The sequence below is a fragment of the Cervus elaphus genome, chromosome 5 (genome assembly GCF_910594005.1).
Source record: "Cervus elaphus chromosome 5, mCerEla1.1, whole genome shotgun sequence".
Taxonomy (NCBI): Eukaryota; Metazoa; Chordata; class Mammalia; order Artiodactyla; family Cervidae; genus Cervus; species Cervus elaphus.
Genome location: NC_057819.1, coordinates 90,261,067 through 90,279,366, shown reverse-complemented (window position 1 = coordinate 90,279,366; position 18,300 = coordinate 90,261,067). Strand labels below are relative to the sequence as shown.

General features: G+C 41.3%; 1 protein-coding gene across 2 annotated transcripts in view; it reads right to left on the bottom strand.

Annotated features, from left to right (window-relative positions):
* MYO1D (myosin ID) overlaps positions 1–18,300 on the bottom strand; it is a 357,910-nt gene that overhangs the window by 206,613 nt on the left and 132,997 nt on the right. For both annotated transcript variants that reach the window (XM_043903065.1, XM_043903066.1), the window contains exons 12-14: positions 15,191–15,261; positions 10,598–10,672; positions 4,740–4,872 (exon numbers count right to left, since the gene is read on the bottom strand). In XM_043903065.1, coding sequence (XP_043759000.1) covers positions 4,740–4,872; positions 10,598–10,672; positions 15,191–15,261 — 279 coding nt within the window. The remainder of the gene's footprint in view (positions 1–4,739; positions 4,873–10,597; positions 10,673–15,190; positions 15,262–18,300) is intronic.

The following is an 18,300-nucleotide window of genomic DNA, read 5'->3' as shown; positions in this document are numbered from 1 at the left end:
AAATAAATTGGGTAGTGGCCTCTCTTCTTCCCATCCTCCAAAACCATGTATGTATGACAGGAATTACTGGCTCCTTGAAGGATTTATAAAACTTATCTATAAAACCATCTGGGCCTGAAGTTCTTGGCAGAGTTGGAAGAAGGCAGACTTCTGATTAGTGATTCAGAATCTCTAAGGTTACTGATTTATTCAGGTTTTCTTCTTCTTGAGTTAATTTTGATAACATTATTCTAGAAAACTAGTGCTTCCCAGGTGGTGCTAGTGGTAAAGAATCCTCCTGCCAATGCAGGTGACACAAGAGATTTAGGTTCAACCCCTGAGTTGGGAAGATCCCTTGGAGTTGGAAATGGCACCCCACCCCAGTATTCTTGCCTAGAAAATTCTATGGGCAGAGGAGCCTGGCAGGCTACAGTATATGGGGCTGCAAAGAGTCAGACACAGCTGAGCACACACACACATCTATTATTAGAAAACTAATTTTTAAGATTCATTGGCATACAGTTGTTTGTAATAGTCTGATACTTTTAAAAAACCCTGTAATATAGAAGTTGTAATCTTCTTTCATTCTGAATACTGTTTTCTCTTTTTAAAACCAATTTTTTAAAGGTCTAATTAATTTTTGGATCTATTACTTTTAGTTCTTGCTATTTAAAAATTATTTTCTCACTTTCTTTAGATTCTCCTTTGATTCCCTTTACTGACTTCTTGAATTGTATCACTTACTTTTGATCTTCCTTTTTTTTCTGTTTGTTTTTAATAAAGGCATAACAAGTGGACCACTTTAGGAGTATTCTGCTGATTCTGATAAATTCTTTCATGCAGTTTCATGTATTTTGTAATTTATTGAGATTTCTTCTTCAACCTGTGAGTTATTTAGGAGAACATTTCTTTAAAGTTCCCAAGTATATTTAAAAAAAAAAACTTTTAAAATGCTGGTTTTTATTTTACTTGCCGTGAGGATGGAGAATACAGCGGTATATATATTTGTTAAAACATTTGAGACTTCCTTTGTGATCTAGCTTATGGTCAGTTCTTAAAAATGTTCTATGTATACTTGAAAGGAATATGTATTTCTTATCCCCTGGGTACAGAGATCTTTTGATTAGATAAAGTTCAAATTTGGTTTTCAAAGCTTCTGCACTCTTGTTAAGGTTTTTGCCTGATCTATCAGTTTTTGGTAGAGTTGGTTTAAAATCTCCCTCTAGAATTGTGAACTTGTCAATTTTGCCTTTTACATTTTTCAGGTTCTTTTTCTTTTTTGTTTTTTTGCTTTCTAGATTTAAGTACCATCACGGCTGTATTGTTAGGTACCTAGTTCAAGTACCTATCTAGCTTTATTGAGTATTTTCTTTTTATTATTAGCCTATCTGTATGTAATAGATTTTTTCCCTTAAATTTTATGTTGTCTCACATTAATATTGCCTTCACCAGTTTTCTTGTGGGAGGGGGCTTGATATGTCTTTATCTACCTTTCTGTTCTTAATCTTTCTGCAGAGTATTAATTAGATATAACAACTCCTATGAACAACATGGCAAAACCTTGGTGTTATTGCAGGTTCAGTTCCAGACCATGGCAATAACATGAATGCTGCAATAGGGTAAGTCACATGAATTTTGTGGTTTACTGGCTTCCTGGACTGATGGGTTGTCTCTACTGTTTTGCTTGTCCCTGCTCCCTCTCTCATTCCCTACCTCTGCACACACAGAGACTGGGGAGCTGTAGCAGAGACTGCTAGGCTAGCTGCCTACCTCATATACAGTACTTTTTTTTCCTACTTTGAAACAGAATACTTACTTCTAGCTGGGAGCAATGCTAACCAGAATGAAAGGCACTTCCCAGCTTCCCTGGCAACTAAGTACACCAAATGAGATGGAGCTAAAGTGCTATATGAGGCTTCCAGGAAGTCTCTTTAAAAAGGAAGAAGTGGGCACCCTTGTCTTGTTCCTGATTTCAGGGGGAATGCTTTCAATTTTTCACCATTGAGGGTGATGCTTGCTGTGGGTTTGTCATATATGGCTTTTATAATGTTGAGGTATGTTCCTTCTATTCCTGCTTTTTGGAGAGTTTTAATCATAAATGAGTGTTGAATTTTGTCAAAGGCTTTCTCTGCATCTATTGAGATAATCATATGGTTTTTATCTTTCAATTTGTTAATGTGGTGTATTACGTTGATTGATTTGCGGATATTGAAGAATCCTTGCATTCCTGGATTCCTTAAAAAACTGGAAATAGAACTGCCATATGACCCAGCAATCCCACTTTTGGGCATACACACTGAGGAAACCAGATCTGAAAGAGACACGTGCACCCCAATGTTCATTGCAGCACTGTTTATAATAGCCAGGACATGGAAGCAACCTAGATGCCCATCAGCAGATGAATGGATAAGGAAGCTGTGGTACATATACACCATGGAATATTACTCAGCTGTCAAAAAGAATTCATTTGAATCAGTCCTAATGAGATGGATGAAACTGGAGCCCATTATACAGAGTGAAGTAAGCCAGAAAGATAAAGAACATTACAGCATACTAACACATATATATGGAATTTAGAAAGATGGTAATGATAACCCTATATGCAAAACAGAAAAAGAGACACAGAAATACAGAACAGACTTTTGAACTCTGTGGGAGAATGTGAGGGTGGGATGTTTCAAAAGAACAGCATGTATACTATCTATGGTGAAACAGATCACCAGCCCAGGTGGGATGCATGAGACAAGTGCTCGGGCCTGGTGCACTGGGAAGACCCAGAGGAGTCGGGTGAAGAGGGAGGTGGGAGGGGGGATCGGGATGGGGAATAAGTGTAAATCTATGGCTGATTCATATCAATGTATGACAAAACCCACTGAAATGTTGTGAAGTAATTAGCCTCCAACTAATAAAAAAATTAAAAAAAATAAAAAAATAAAGCATGAAAAAAAAAAAAAATAAAAAGGAAGAAGCTCCAGCTGCCATCTTGGACCAGGAGGATGGATGCCAAGCATTGAGATAGTAGAACGGAAAGACAGAAGGAACCTGGGTCTCTAACAACCTTAGAGCTGCTATGCCAGTGCTGGGATACCTTCTTCCGTACTTAATTTACATAGAGAGGAATAAATGTCTCTCCTGTTTAATCCACTAATTTGGGGGTGGGGTGGGGTTCATTTATTTAGCAGCTGAATGCAATTCTCCATACAGAAATGAGAAATGGTCCTAGAATTTTTATTTAAAAAATGGTACATTGGGACTTCCCTGGTGGTCTAGTGCTTAGGAGTCTGGCTTCCAGTGCAGGGGACATGGGTTTGATGCACGGTCGAGGAACTCAGATCCCACATGCTACAGGGCAACAAAGCCTATGCACTGTGACTTCTGAGCCTGCCCTCTAGAGCCCATGTGCCCCGGAGCCTGTGGCTCCATAACAAGACGACCCTCTGTGCTGCAGCTAGAGAAAGCCTACACCCCACAACGAAGAGCATCTGCATGGTGCAACAAAGACCCAGCGCAGCCAAATAAATAAATGCTAAAAAATGAATGTTTAACTACCAAATATAGAAAATAAAAATGATCCTCTTCTAGCTAATTAACTTGAACATATTTTACAAACAACATATTTACAATGAATGTGTTCCCTAAAGTACATCCTATAAAATTCTGTGTGTGACTCTCTTCCTCATGTCCCATGCATTTCTTCTAGGTTCACTTCCCTTGCTGGATAAGGCAGGCTGAAGCTGACTTGCAGAGAAAAGCTGAGGGATGAGGGGGGGGGTCTCAAGGGTATTCACGCCTATAGCTCTGGTATCCTTAACCCTCTCTGCCTTTCTGGAGGTTTGATTATACAAGCCAACACACCGCTCTTATTTGTTGTCACCTGAGGCCAAAGAATCCTGATAAAAAGAACAGAAAGCTACTGAAGAGATGTACTCTTGTGGCATTTGCCTAATTTATCCACAGTGAAGTAACCAAAAATAATATAGATTTAAATTTTTAGAGAGGAAGTTGATTTTTAAAAAAAAGATAAAAATGAAGAAAAAAAAAAAACACTGGAAAAACACCAGGAGAGAAAGATAAAAATGAAGAAACTAAAAATAATGAGCCCCAGAATGCTGCCTAATTTATCAAACTTGTCAACAGCAGCAGTTAAGAGTAGAAATCTGTTCTTCAAGGGGAAAAAAAATCTCAGACTAAAGTTATCAAACAGTATGAGACCTCAAAGGAACAATAAAAAGCAGAAATGACTGCCCACAGTACATCTTTTTATTTCAACTATTTAAAACAGCCTAAGGACAACACTTAAATACTAGACTGCCTCTTAAAACTCATCTGTCATTTGTATTCAGATACAATATAAGGATGGTACATGACAATTTAAGTCAAGAATTTTTTTTTAAAGCCAGGCCTTGTCTTCAGCACAGGGCTAAAGTTTCTTTTATCAGGCACATGCTATACTAGTAATATACTGTTTTTATTTTTTTTAAGATCACATTAAGACTTTCCCATTGATGACAACAATATAAAAGGCCTAAATTTAAGAAGATCATTTTATCTGGGACACAAACAACTGTTTCACCAAGCCATGTTAAAAAACAAACAAAACAGTATTAAGAATTATTACAACATTCATTTAAAATACATATTCTTCAATTTGATTTACTATAATTACCTAAAAAGCAAATATTATACATACCTTTCTCATTAACATATATCAAGAGGGAATCCATGAAACAAAATGGGTATTTTAAAATGAGAGTAATTACCTTTGATGCAAGGTTGTCTACCAGAGCAATCATAGAATTCTTAAATAAGGTGGCAGCGGTCAGCGGTCTCTTGGTCACCTCTGTAATGCTCAGCTTGCCTTCAGGCCACATATTCTTCAGCACAGGATTTGAACTGAGAAGCACAGAAAGAGTGGCTTGAACGTTACAGTCAAATAAGTGGATTAAGAATTGCTAAGCATTCCTGCTGAACTGTATCCTGGGAGCGACAACTGCACTGCAGACGAAACTCACTAGGCCTGATTGATAAAATGGTTCCACCTAGAAAATCAGGCTGAGAGTATAATGGCAGATACCACACCACAAAATGAGAAGACGTGCCTAAACCAGGCCACCTTCGAAAAACTCTTTCAATTTCTTTAAATGATCGTGCTGTTATTATTACGTAGGATATTCTAACAGTTTACATGGCTCTTATACCATATACCTAAAATCAAATGGTTTTGGTGATTGTTACAAGAATGAGAACAAATCAGAAACAGGAGAATGATCCTCAAGGTCATGTCAGAAATCATGAAAGAGAAAGCATTTTTTTTTTTCAAACCGGAGTATAATTATTTTACAATAATGTGTTAGTTCTGCTGTACAGTAAAGTGAATCAGCCATATGCACACAGATCTCCCCTCCCTCTTAAACCTCCCTTCCACCCCAGCCCCATCGCATCCCTCCTGGTCATCATGGAGCACCAAGCGGAGCCCCCTGAGTCACAGAGCGGCTTCCCACTAGCTAGCTATTTTATAAACATGGTAGCGTGTATACGTCAATGCCACTCTGTCAATTCATTCCGCTTCCTCCGTCCCCCGACGGGTCCACAAGTCTGTTCTCTGTGTCTGTGTCTCAAGGAAGCATCTTTTAATTGACACAAATATGCATACAGTGTAGGTCATAAAAAGCCAGGTCTCTCAGAAAATACAGATGGGAACAGAAGATAACCACTTTTACACTGTCTTCTAGTAAATCCCTTTACTGCCGCTGAATTATGATCACATTTATAGGTAGTCCTGGCAGCTCCAATATTTTATTGATGTGACACGAAGGTGGCTGCAATCCAATTCTTAAACTTCAGGTCAGTTTTCAGGCTAAAAATGATATATTCCTTATTTGGCTCTGTGGAGATCTTTTTATAAACATGTATGGTGGTCTCGGCTCTGATTTTCTTCCTGTTTCATTTGGGTGCTTTCGATTTTTTTAAAATAACTTTTTATTGGAGTATAGCTGACTTACAATGTTATGTTGGGATTGACATACACACACTACTATATATAAGACAGATCACTAATAAGGACCTACTGTGTACAGCACAGGAAACTCTATCAAGTGCTCTGTAATGATCTATAAGGGAAAAAAATCTAAAGAGGAGCAGATGTGTGTGTATATATATATAACTGATTCACTTTGTTGTATACCTGAAACTAACACAACACTCAGTGCTTTTGATTTTAAAGTAATTGGGATTTGAAATGTTGCTTGTTTTCTGAAAACTTCTCTCTTGTCAGATTTTTTTTTTTTTTAATTGGGGGTTGAGAATAGAAAAAGCTTAACATGGATCTTTTCTGCTAATTGTGTTTACTGCTCTCATCATTTTGCCCACTTTTCTTTCCCTGGGATAAAATTGAGAAAATTGAGTTGGTTCCCCAAACATCTAGTAAATTTCTGTACATGGAGGCTTTAAATAATAGTAGCAAACTGCCAGAATGGACAAGAGTGAAGAGGATAAACAGTGAGGTGAAGACTGACTAGTCTGTGAATGAAGACAGAGAAATATTCCTGACCCTCACCATTGCCAGAAAGCCGTGCCAACTGCCATCAAATGTGGCTATAAAATAATGCATGATCTGTGGTTCATGGACCCAGTTTTACTATGTTCTAGTCCTATTCCATAATTTTCCAAAGATAACATGTCAATAAAAACGACCACATAAATGTACATTGCTTTTCCTTAACTTTAGCATTCCACTCTTTAGCAGAGAGAGAACCTGGGCAATGGTTCTCAGTTTTCAGTGCCCATGGTGCCCGAATGCCTTTCTAATACCAAAGGAGTATTAACAGAATTTCCAGAAAGAAGAGTGTGTGCACTTTGAAAATCCTGATGCATGTCGAAGACAGAAAGTCACTGTCTTTGGGCCCATGCAGTTTCTATCCCCAGTTCCACCCTGCTCACTTTTGGCCTTGTCTAGACACTACCTTATGAATGAAGGGTGGGGTGAATGTTGGAAATGAAGGAAATAAGATGTTTATTATTAGTATTTATTTATTTGGCTGTGCCAGCTCTTTAGTTGCAGCATGTGGGATCTAGTTCCCTGACCAGGGAACATACTGGGCCTCCTGCATTGGGAGCGGGGATTCTTAGCCACTGGACCACCAGGAAGTCCCTATTATTATTATTATATCATCGAACAGAAGGATTGACGTGTAATGAATCAAAACAGACAAGTTCAATAGTTTTCAAAGAGAAAGAACTTTCAGGCTGGTAAGTCAACATAATTTTCAAATATTTAAAAGAGCTTTTTCCTTAAAGGGGAAGCTTATTTATCCAGAAAGCCAGTATGTGTAACAGGGAAGGCAGAACTTAGCAGGCTAATGAGAGGGTGGTAAAGAGTGGCCTGGGCAACTGGCATGCCACCTGCTTGCTTCTGTCCCCTGCCCTTTACACACACACGTGCAAGCATACACGCACGCATAATCTCCAGAACTAGAGACCCAAGGACTACTCTTTAAATAGATGTAAAGAAAGGATTAAAATTTACTGAGGTCATTTAGCCATGGAAGTATCAAAAAGTATCCAGAGGCAAAGGCAGCCCATTTAAATACTAACAGGATAGTTTTAATCAAAACGATTTCAAGACTTTCCATCCCACTAGCAAGACCTTTCCTACTAGGGCGATCTATACAGTAAGCTGCAACTTTTTATGTTTTTATACCTTTGGCAAGACCTTCCCTGCTGTGAAATGTCTTTAATTACTAGACTTATCTAAGTTCCTTTGTTCTGATTCCAGGCTTACCAAGCAACTAAGCATCCTTTGGATGATATTTTTCACTGTCAATTAGTAAACTAGAGTCCTATTTAATTTCCCAGGCAGGTTTCCAATAGGGAAGAAGAGCCTGATAAACTAATGCAAGTGTTTCATACCACGAGACCGTTACGACTGTCTGACTGTCTGTGGGAAGTTAAGTCCACTCACTGCTGTCTCTGCATTAGTCCTGTGAGCTGGGGTGACCAGAATCCACCACCAGAAGGTGGAGCTGCTCTCAGGGAGCTGAACCTCTGGGGTTCCCGGGGGGCGCTAGTGGTAACCAATCTGCCTGCCATGCGGGAGACAGAGTTCAGTTCCTGGGTCCTGAAGATCCTCTGGAGAAGGGCACAAAAACCCACTCCAGTGTTCTTGACTGGGAAATCCCAGGGACAGAGCAGCCTGGTGGGCTGCAGCCCATAGGGTCGCAGAGTCGGACATGACTGACGTGACTTAGCACGCGCACACACAATGAATGCCACCCTGCGCAGCCTCCTGGCACACAGCCTGACTGCCTCCCCAGGGCAGCACGCCCTGACTTTGCCACTGGACGACTGAGGCCATTTTTCCAATTTGACTTTTTGACATTTTTTTATACAGACCAATGCCAGACTCTTTGGTTTCTCCCTCAGAATGAGTGCATCTTACCTGATAAACCAATCACTGAAGCTCCTTTCTGAAAGTCTCCCCTCCCCAAATCGGTTATTACATGGGTTCCCTCTCAGACCCCCACGTCTCTGTGACTTTCTAGTGTTGATGGCTCTATCTCTGCTCCTGGAGGCTTCATCCACACTGATGAACCACTTTATAGCAAAACCTCTTGGAAAAAATGGTTGAAACCCACCGTCTCCTCATTCTGATTTTCTGCATTCTCTTGACCCACTTCCATCAGACATCTGTCTTCCTGACACTGCCGAAGTCAGCGTTGTCAGGGTTCCACTGACCTTCATGTCAGCAAATCCAGTGGTGAATCTTGTCCTCACATTACTCTGCTCTTGATAGTGTTGGACAGAGTTTATCATTTTTACTTGGCCTGGCCACCCTGACACCAGATTCCTGCTTCCTTCCTAACTCACAGGCATGCTCTCAGCTTCCTCTGCTAGTTCCTCCTTTCCTGCTTGACTCAAAATGGTGACGTCTCAGGGATGCATCCTTCAATCTCTTCTCTCTTTTTATTTTTTGTCAATGCTCACCCTAGATAATCTCAGCCAGGACAATGGCTTTAAGTACTATCAACAGACTGATGATCATGAATTTATTTCTCTGTTCCCGCCTTTACTATGAGTTTCAGATGCATGCATACAACTGCCTATTTGGATGGATGTCCAGGACACGCCTCCCACAAAACATATTCAAAGCGGAACTCTTTATTTGCCCCCAAAATGAGCACCTCCTCTGTCTATCCCACAACCAAGCATCCCGTCCCCATCGTCTTTGACTTCTGTTTTTTTCCCATCACACATTCTATCCATCAGTAAATCCTGTTGGTTCTACTTTCAAAATATCACCCACTTGGACCACTTTCCATTTCTGTCACCACCATCCACGTCTCAGCCTGGATCACTAAACCAGCCTCCTATCTGGTCTCCCCATGTCTACTCCTGCCCTTCACAATCTGGGTTTTACACAGTGGTTCCAGTGATTTCTTTAGAATAGACATCACATCATCCATTCCAATGGCTTCCCATTGTACCTGCTCATGGACTCTTCATGAGTTTGGCCCGTGGACCCTTCTGCAGTCATTCCTGATCGTTCTCCCCTCCCCTCACGGATTTTAGCCACACTGACCTTCCTGCTGTCAACACACCCAGGCTCGTTTCCACCTCAGCATCTTGGTGAACTAGTCTTTCTCTCTGTTTGAATGCTGTCCCCCCATACTCACGGTTTGCACCCGCACTTCACTCTGGGCTCAGTTCAAATGACCCTTCTTAAAAGAAGGAGCCTTTTCCTACCACACTACCTGTAACACCTCCATGGCCCTTCTTGGTCTATACCCTCAATCTCTCACCTAACTTTGTTTTTCTTCATAGCACTTGACACTAGCTGAAAGCTCCATCTTTTATCATTAACTGTCATCTCCACTAGAATAAAAGACCTCAGGAGGGCAGGGACTTTGTCCAGGTTTTTTCAACAGCTGAACACCAAGAGCATAGGGGAATGTGTGGCTCAGAGGTGCTCCATACATCTTTGATGACCTACTGGCCAATGGGCTGAGCTGACTTGATACACGAACGACGACACTTCAACCAAAAGAAGCAGTTGGCTAGGAAGCTTTTCTTCATGGGCCTTCTTTCCAAAGTATCTGTACCGGGTGTGAACTTGCCATCCTTTGCTTGGTTTTATTTCTCCATGACTTTTTCACATTTTCTTGGGTTGTGAGAAGATTCTATTCACTCTGACGTGAGAGCCACTCTGTTATTAGGGTGGTCCCTTGGCTGGAGGCAAAGACACTACAGTGGGAATCAGAGTGTGTAAAGCTTTCGGCTGGCCCAGAGCTTACCTGACACCCTCCCATCGCACTGCCCTGGCCTGGGGACTGCTGCGTACACTGTCAGGGACAAGAAGGATGGCAACAGTAAAGAGAGAAACCAAGGAAACCCAAGGGAAACCGAACACTGTATTGTAACAGGGTCCCTGCCCTAAGTTTACAGATTTTATCATCATAAAGTAACAGATGATTGCACTCACTGAGTATGACCACACAGAAGTATAAAAATTGCCAGAAAACTCTTAAAATTGTCACACAGAAATAATCATGTGCATACATATTACATAATAAATGTGTCAGCAAGCTAAATATAAAGACGATTAATAAAATTTTAATCCTACCTGTTATACATGAGGCGCTTGAAATCTTGAAATAAAGTGTCTTTGTTTTTGTCAATAAAACCAACAACAGAATACCTAGTTGAGAAAAAAGAAACATGGAAAACACATTATTCACCAAGCAAGAGCCATTTTTAAGCTTTTCTAGAAGTCTATGAGCCTTTCTACTGTTACATAAGACCATTGATTGTGTATAAAGCTTGCCCACCCAGTTCTGAGTTAAAGAAGATCAAATTTACCTACCCTGTAGACAGGGTGATGTTTCTGTCCCTCAAAAGGAGGGCAAACATCAGTGCCATCACTATGACTGAGATCATCACTCCACTGGTTTGTGGCTTACCTCGAGATGCTGACTCTTAAAAAGACAGCTGTGTGTGCCATCCCATATTCCTAAGATAAAAGCAAAACAGCAACGTACAGGATCTAAGAGTCTCATCCGTGGGGAGGTGAGATGACTTGCCTAAGGCTCGCTCACTGTGTTCAGGGTGGGAGAAAAGATCCAAGAAGAACTGCAAAGGATGGTAAGATTGGGGTAAGCAGAAGAGAAAGAGGAAAGCAGATTACACAGGGCAACATTAAATGAAGGCGTGGAAGCAGGCACATGCATGGAATTGTTGGGAGGAAATGAGAAGGTCAGTATTCAGATGTGGAGGGTGGGATGTGAGTAAGGTCTCAAAGCTAAACTTATAGCTGGCGGCCAAGGGAGGGACAGGAGCTGCCCTGCGGCAGTCACTTGCATGGATCTAGAGGGAGTAAATTGTGGGGAGGGGATAACTGTACGGGGTGATTCTGTGTGATCAAGACAGGCTAAGAGGTTAAGGAAATAGTAACTCTAGAGGTGGCTGCTCCCTATAGCTCTCCTATCTTGCCTGACTGTATTTTCTTCCTGGACAATCACATCACTGCAGACCAGTGGTCCCCAACCTTTTCGGCACCAGGGACTGGTTTTGTGGAAGACAATTTTTTCCATGGACTGGGGTGGGGGTAGGGGATGGTTTCGGGATGATTCAACTGAATTACATGCATTGTGCACTCTATTTCTATTGTTATTACATCAGCTCCACTTCAGATCATCAGGCATTAAACCCCAGAGGTTGGGGACCCTTGCTGTAGACAATTCTCAGATCTCTAACTCTGATGCCTCACCAGTCTTACATTGTTCCAGCCGCTCATATTTCATTCTGCAAGAAAGTTCCGTGCTGCCCATGGGCACAGTTTTAGGCCATCAGGTCCAAAATCATTTCCCTGCCTCCTCCAACCCTGGTCTTCTTCCTACTACCTTCAAGTCACTTTTGACTGAACCCTTAAAGTTACCTGACTCTTAATATATCATCAGACCCATACAATTCAAAGTCCTTATTTGGACCTTTTAGACTCATTGTGATTTGATCTCAATCTACTTTTCTAGGTGTTTCTACTTCTCTATGTCACCAAAAGGATACACTCCAGTCAAATGGGCTAAGGTGCTATTTCCTGAATCTTTCTAGCATCTTTCCCACTTTTTCCTAGAAAAATAATTCCTAGCACCTAACAATCAGCATCTGCCTATCTGGGTTTATCACGCACAGTTAAAAGTATTTGCTTATTCTGAAAACACATGTTATTACTCATATGGAAATTATTTTCAACCATCTTTTATTGTATCAATATATATATTCAAATGTGTGCATGTATATGTGTGTGTATATACATCTACATCTACATGGGGCTTCCCTGCTCAGCTGGTAAAGAATCGCCTTCTATGCAGGAAATCCCAGTTCGATTCCTGGGTTGGGAAGATCCTGTGGAGAAGGGATAGGCTACCCACTCCAGTATTCTTGGGTTTCCCTGGTGGCTCAGATGGAAAAGAATCCGCCGGCAACACAGGAAACCTGGGTTTGACTCCTGGATTGCGAAGATGCCCTGGAGGAGGGCATGGCAACCCACTCCAGTATTCTTGCCTGGAGAATCCCATGGACAGAGGAACCTGGCGGGCTACAGTATATATATACATACACACACACACACACACGTGTGTGTGTGTGTGTTAATACTGTGTGTTAATACACACACAAACCCACACATGTACGTATGCATTTTACACGGAAAGCTCTTTATGGGCTGGGACCATACTTTATCAAGTATTGGGCACACAGAAGACACCCAGTAAAAATCTAGAAAAGGGTTGAAAGGCTTAAGGAGAGAGAAGGGGAATCAGAGACATCAGCTATTCCTCTATGGGGCTGGCTAACTCTCTGGACTGGGAGTCTGAACACCTAGGTATTGTCTCAGCTATTCGGTAAACTTGCTGTCTGATGCTGGGAAAGAATGCTACGCACGCTGCATAAATGTCTCCATCTGTGAATCAGCGGCTGCCCCGCATGGCCTCTAAGGCCTCTGTCCTGCTCTGCAGTTACGCTGATGCAAGCCGTAGAAGAGCACCCAGTGAGTGTGGCCTGGGTGGTCAGAGGCGGGTGTCTGTGTATCACTGGATCTTCCCTCTTCAGGATTCTGGGATCTGGAAACAGCACCAGAAAAAGTGGAAAATGGTGCCACCCCGGTGCGAACGGCTAGTTTGACAGATGGGAGTGATAATTTTGAGCCGTATTACTTTATGATTCTAGAGTGTTAATTTAAATCAGGAACAGCTATTAAAGTTTCTTCAAATGCCTCTTTGGCATTGATAGAGATGATCATTTCCATTTTTTGTTGTTTAATCTCTGCCTGTAATGGGTTATGTGAATAGAATTCCCAGCATCAAAAATAAGGAGAAAGGAAAAGAGGGGACTTTAAGCAAAAACCAGATGATAAGCAGTGTGTGTGGACAAAGCATGCTAAGTGTAGCAGACTGAGAAACACCTCCCGTGAAAGACGTGCTGCGCTGTGCTTAGCCGCTCAGTCGTGTCCGACTCTTTGTGACCCCATGGACTGTAGCCCGCCAGGGTCCTCTGTCCACGGGGATTCTCCAGGCAAGAATTCTGGAGTGGGCTGCCATGCCCTCCTCCAGGGGAATCTTCCCAACCCAGGGACCGAACCCAGGTCTCCTGCATTGCAGACAGATTCTTTACCGTCTGAGCCATCAGAGAAGCCTTGTCAAATTCCCTGGAAACTGTGAATATTACCTTGTATGGTAAAAGATGTGATTACACTGAGGGTCCTGGGAGAAGAAATTCATCTCGTGTTATTCGGGGGGCCCTTAAAGGCATTCACAAGTGTAGTTTTAAAACAGCAACAGAGGGAGATTAAATACAGACACCCCAAAGAGGAGGTGGCAATGTGACCATGGAGGCAGAGACTGGAGTGATAACAGCCACAAGCCAAGGAAAGCAGGCATCCACCAGACGATGAAGAAAGCAAGAAACAATATTCCTCTAAAGCATCCGGAGTGTGGCCCTGCCAGCACCTAGATTTCGAACTTGCGGCCTCCAGAACGGGGCATCCCTGACGGCTCAGATGGTAAAGAATTTGCCTGCAATGCAGGAGACCTGGGTTTGATCCCTGGGTCAGGAAGAACCATGAAAGAATACATTTCTGTTGTTTTAAGCCACCAATTTGTGGTCATTTGTTATAGAAACCCTAGGAAATTAAAAGACTAAGGAAGTTATATGTTTTTAGTTTTATTTTCTTACCAATTTCTATTTTTATCACACTGGAGCCAGAAAATGTAGCTTGTGAGAATTTCACTTTTTTGAATAATATGTGAAAAATCATATGGGAAAACTGGTTTTTGCTCATATAGTTACCCAACTACCAGTAGTTCTTCATGTATAGTGATGACTCTCACTTCTGGGCCTGCATGCCTGCTGTCTCTCTGCTTGGAATGCCCTCTCATCTCTTTCTCTTCCTAGTTCTGTCTTCCGACTAAGCCTCTTTTACTTTCTAGGCTCATCTGGAATATCACTTCCTTCAAGGCTTGACTACACTCCTCACTCTGGGTTAATTATTCCTCCTCAGTGTTCCCACAAGGCTTCCCTGGTGGCTCAGTGGTAAAGAACCCACCTGCCAATGCAGGAGATGTGGGTTCAATCCCTGGGTCAGGAAGATCTCCTGGAGAAGGAAATGACAACCCACTCCTGTATTCTTGCCTGGGAAATCCCATGGACAGAGGAGGCTGGCAGGCTACAGTCCATGGGGTGGCAAAGAATTGGACATGACTTAGTAACTAAACAACAACAAACAACAGTGTCCCCATAATGCCTTGTATGTCTCCAGTTTATCCTTTTCTGCTCTTCATTATCATGACTTATCATGTATCTGCCTGTGTCCTCCACTAAGCTGTTAGCTTCTTCAGGGCATAGTCCATGTCTCTCAACTTTCTATCCCAAATCCTAACATACTTCCATGGTTTATTTAACCATCAGTTGATGTTGACCGAATGTCAACTATGCCAGAAACTGTGTATGGCCACACATGATGTGTCTTTAACAAATGTTTGAAAAGCAAGGAATGAATGAAGCTATGCCAATGTTTTAAGTGAAGAAATTAAAATATATTGGCATCAGAAATGGCTGGAAAATGCAAACGAATAGGAAAACAATTTCTATTTCCCTTGATTGTATCTTCTGCAGTGAGGCTGCATGCAAACCTCCACGTCGGGCACCGGAGTGAGACACTTACACCACGTCCCCTGCATAATGTCGAATTCGAAAATCTCGATCGAACTCCAGGATCTTGTCTGAGGCGCAGAGCTAAGGAATCAAGAAGGAAGGAGATGATCTTGAAAACAGACATTTTCACTTTCCTAAAAATGTATTCCAACTTAATAGGAGAGAATAATCATGTCACAAATCATGATATCATTATGAATGAAGTCCCAGTGTGTGAGGCTTTATTTAATTTGGCAAATGTGGTAAAGATTGAGAACTTTTCCCCCCGAAGTGCACAGAGCCAGACTGCATTTCCTGGCCACCTTGGTGACTGGAAATGGCCGGGTGACCAAGCTCTGGACAATGGAAGGTGAGTGTGAGGGGATAAGGTTCTTCAAGGTCAAAGCTGGTAAGAGGGTGATTCTCCTCTGTACTTTCTCCTCACCTCCCACTAGTTGGATGCAGAGAAGGATAGTCCTGAGGGGATGGAAGAGCCTGAAGATGGGAGAAGCCTGGGACCCTGGGAGAGAAACAGACTTCTGCTATCTATGACACTTAAATCTCGGCTGTTAACACAGCCCAGCCAACCTGGACTGGTAGAGCCTCTCTCTCCTCCATGTCCCACTTAAAGAAGACCATTTTGAGGACTTGCCATCTTCTAAGCATGGATATCTCATTCAATACTCACAACTGATATTTAAACTAAGGATTATGGATTCTCTTTTACATACATGAAAACTAAGCCTCAAACAGGTTAGGTAACTGGTCCAAGGTCCTGCAGCTGATAAACGGTAGCTCTAGGAAGAACTCTTGGGACCAAGTGCCATGTCTGTACTCTGCTATGTGTATATCAGCCTGGCTCACCCATCTTCTGCTAAGCCGGGACTCCAGGTCTACCACTTCACAGAAGATCAACCTTCTGCAGCTGCTTCTCACTGAAGAGGACCTCTCTGAGAAGGCAGTTTTTATATAGCCCTGGATCTCTATAAGTTTCTGCAATTTCCTTATTACAGAAGAACCTAGATTCTTTGACCACCCTGTAAAGGATCACTTGATATCCTTTAGGTTCAAAAGCAGATGTTTAAGAATCCATAACTATTGGGACTTCCCTGGCGGTCCAGTGGTTAAAACTTCACTTTCCAATGCAGGAGTTGTGGGTTTGATCTCTGGTTGGGGAGCTAAGATTCCACAGTGCCTCACAGCCAAAAAAACAAAACATAAAACAGAAGCAATATAAAGACTTTAAAAATGGTAAACATTAAAAAAAAAATCCATATGCATTGAGTATGGTTATGTACAAACATCACTTGGCTTGTCATGTTAGATAACAAACAACCCCAACCAGGATGGTGGGTTCTCTGTGGATGTAGACTGTTAAGGGAATAATTAGTCTATTAATTCAACAAATTAATAATTACAGGAAGTTAGAGTCAGACTTCTGAGGTTGCAGTCTTGTCTCTACCATCTATATGCTCTCTTTCCTTCAGTAATCACTTATTGCAGAGTGGTTCTAGAGGTTAAGCCAACTATGGAGAACAAAACATCTAACATTCAGAGGGGTCTCTGAAATATTTAATTCCTCTCTCCTTCCCTCACTTATCAACCACTTTTACAAAACTGTTCTACTTATAAAACTCCCAAAGGAAAAGGACTCAAGAGACATCTATACTAATTGAATATTCTTACATTTCCATACTGCAAAGTCTTAACTGATCTAAACATGGAACTTTTAGATTTTTCTTTACTTTTTTAAAAAAATAATAAAACCTATTTATCATTCAACTTTACATGTTAACAATACTTTTAACAGTAATTTTATAGTTTATTGGAACATCTGTCTGCCTCTGCATGATAACTTTAATGCATAACAAACAATTTAGCCCCTAAATAAACACAAGCCAGAAACCTCTTCTTTAACCTGCCAATAAAAGTAATTAATTATTAGTAACCAATAATGAATGAAAATACCTGCTGTGACATACAGGATAAGAGCATTTATTTAACGGAAAGGCTCACAGTGATGAAAATATCCTGACAGCTTGGTTATTTCATTTCTTTCCTTCATTAGGCAAAAATCCCAGAAAAGAACACACAAAAAATTTCCATCTCAAGATTTGTCTGAGAGATGCTGCTGCTGAGGGAGAAAGAAGCCACCCGGCCTGAGAGTTGGGAGAACCTGGGCTCCCACATTAAAGGGAAGAAAAGAACATTTCCATCTTCACGGATAAATTACTATTTAGCCGATCAAGTCAGTAGTTACTGCTTAAAAGTACTGCATGAACAGCTTCGACTTGAAATATCTGGCTGATACATTCAGGTACATAAATGGCCAAGGTGAAACATAACAAAATGAAGTGATTTCTCACGTGAGAATCATAGGTGTTTATCTAATCATACGGAGAGTTGCCTGTCTTAGTTCAGAATTCAATATTTCCTAAAATTTATTTGGTATGATCGTGACCAATCCAATTCGATTTGATACACAAGGATTGTCTACCATCTGGTAGACATAATACGAGGCGAATCTCCAAAATCTGAAATATGATTATAAAGGACATTTTTACCCAACCCCTCAGAGATGGGACATTTGCCCCTGTCATTGTGCCATTTTTGAAAGCATCACTCTAAATTATTCATGTGGCTTCTAACTTTGCTTACTGTTCTGTCCCCAGCCGTCATGATTGTATCTGGAAAACGAGAGGCACTTATTCAGTATTTGTGTTATAAACAGGAAATGACTGGAGGAATAACTCTAGCTGGAACCCTAATGTCAAAGATCAGACTATAGGGACTTTCCTGGTGGTCCAGAGGTTAAGACTCCGTGCTTCCAATGCAGGGGGTGCAGGTTCAATACCTGGTCGGGAAACTAGATTCCACATGCCACGCAGTGCGACCGAATGTGAAAATTAAAACAAAGATAAGATCATAGTATCTGAAAGCCAACTTAGAGCAGGCTACAAGTTAGTCTTCAATAATAGACCAAGGAGAATGTTTTAGAAATAAACTGATCTAAAATAAGTATCAGCCAGTAATCTATTTCTTGATGATTTGTGCCTTCTCTAGTTAGCTGCGGAATCTTACTGTTCTGATTACATAATGTCAAAAGGGACAAAGTTAGAATATAGATTTATTCATACTAAA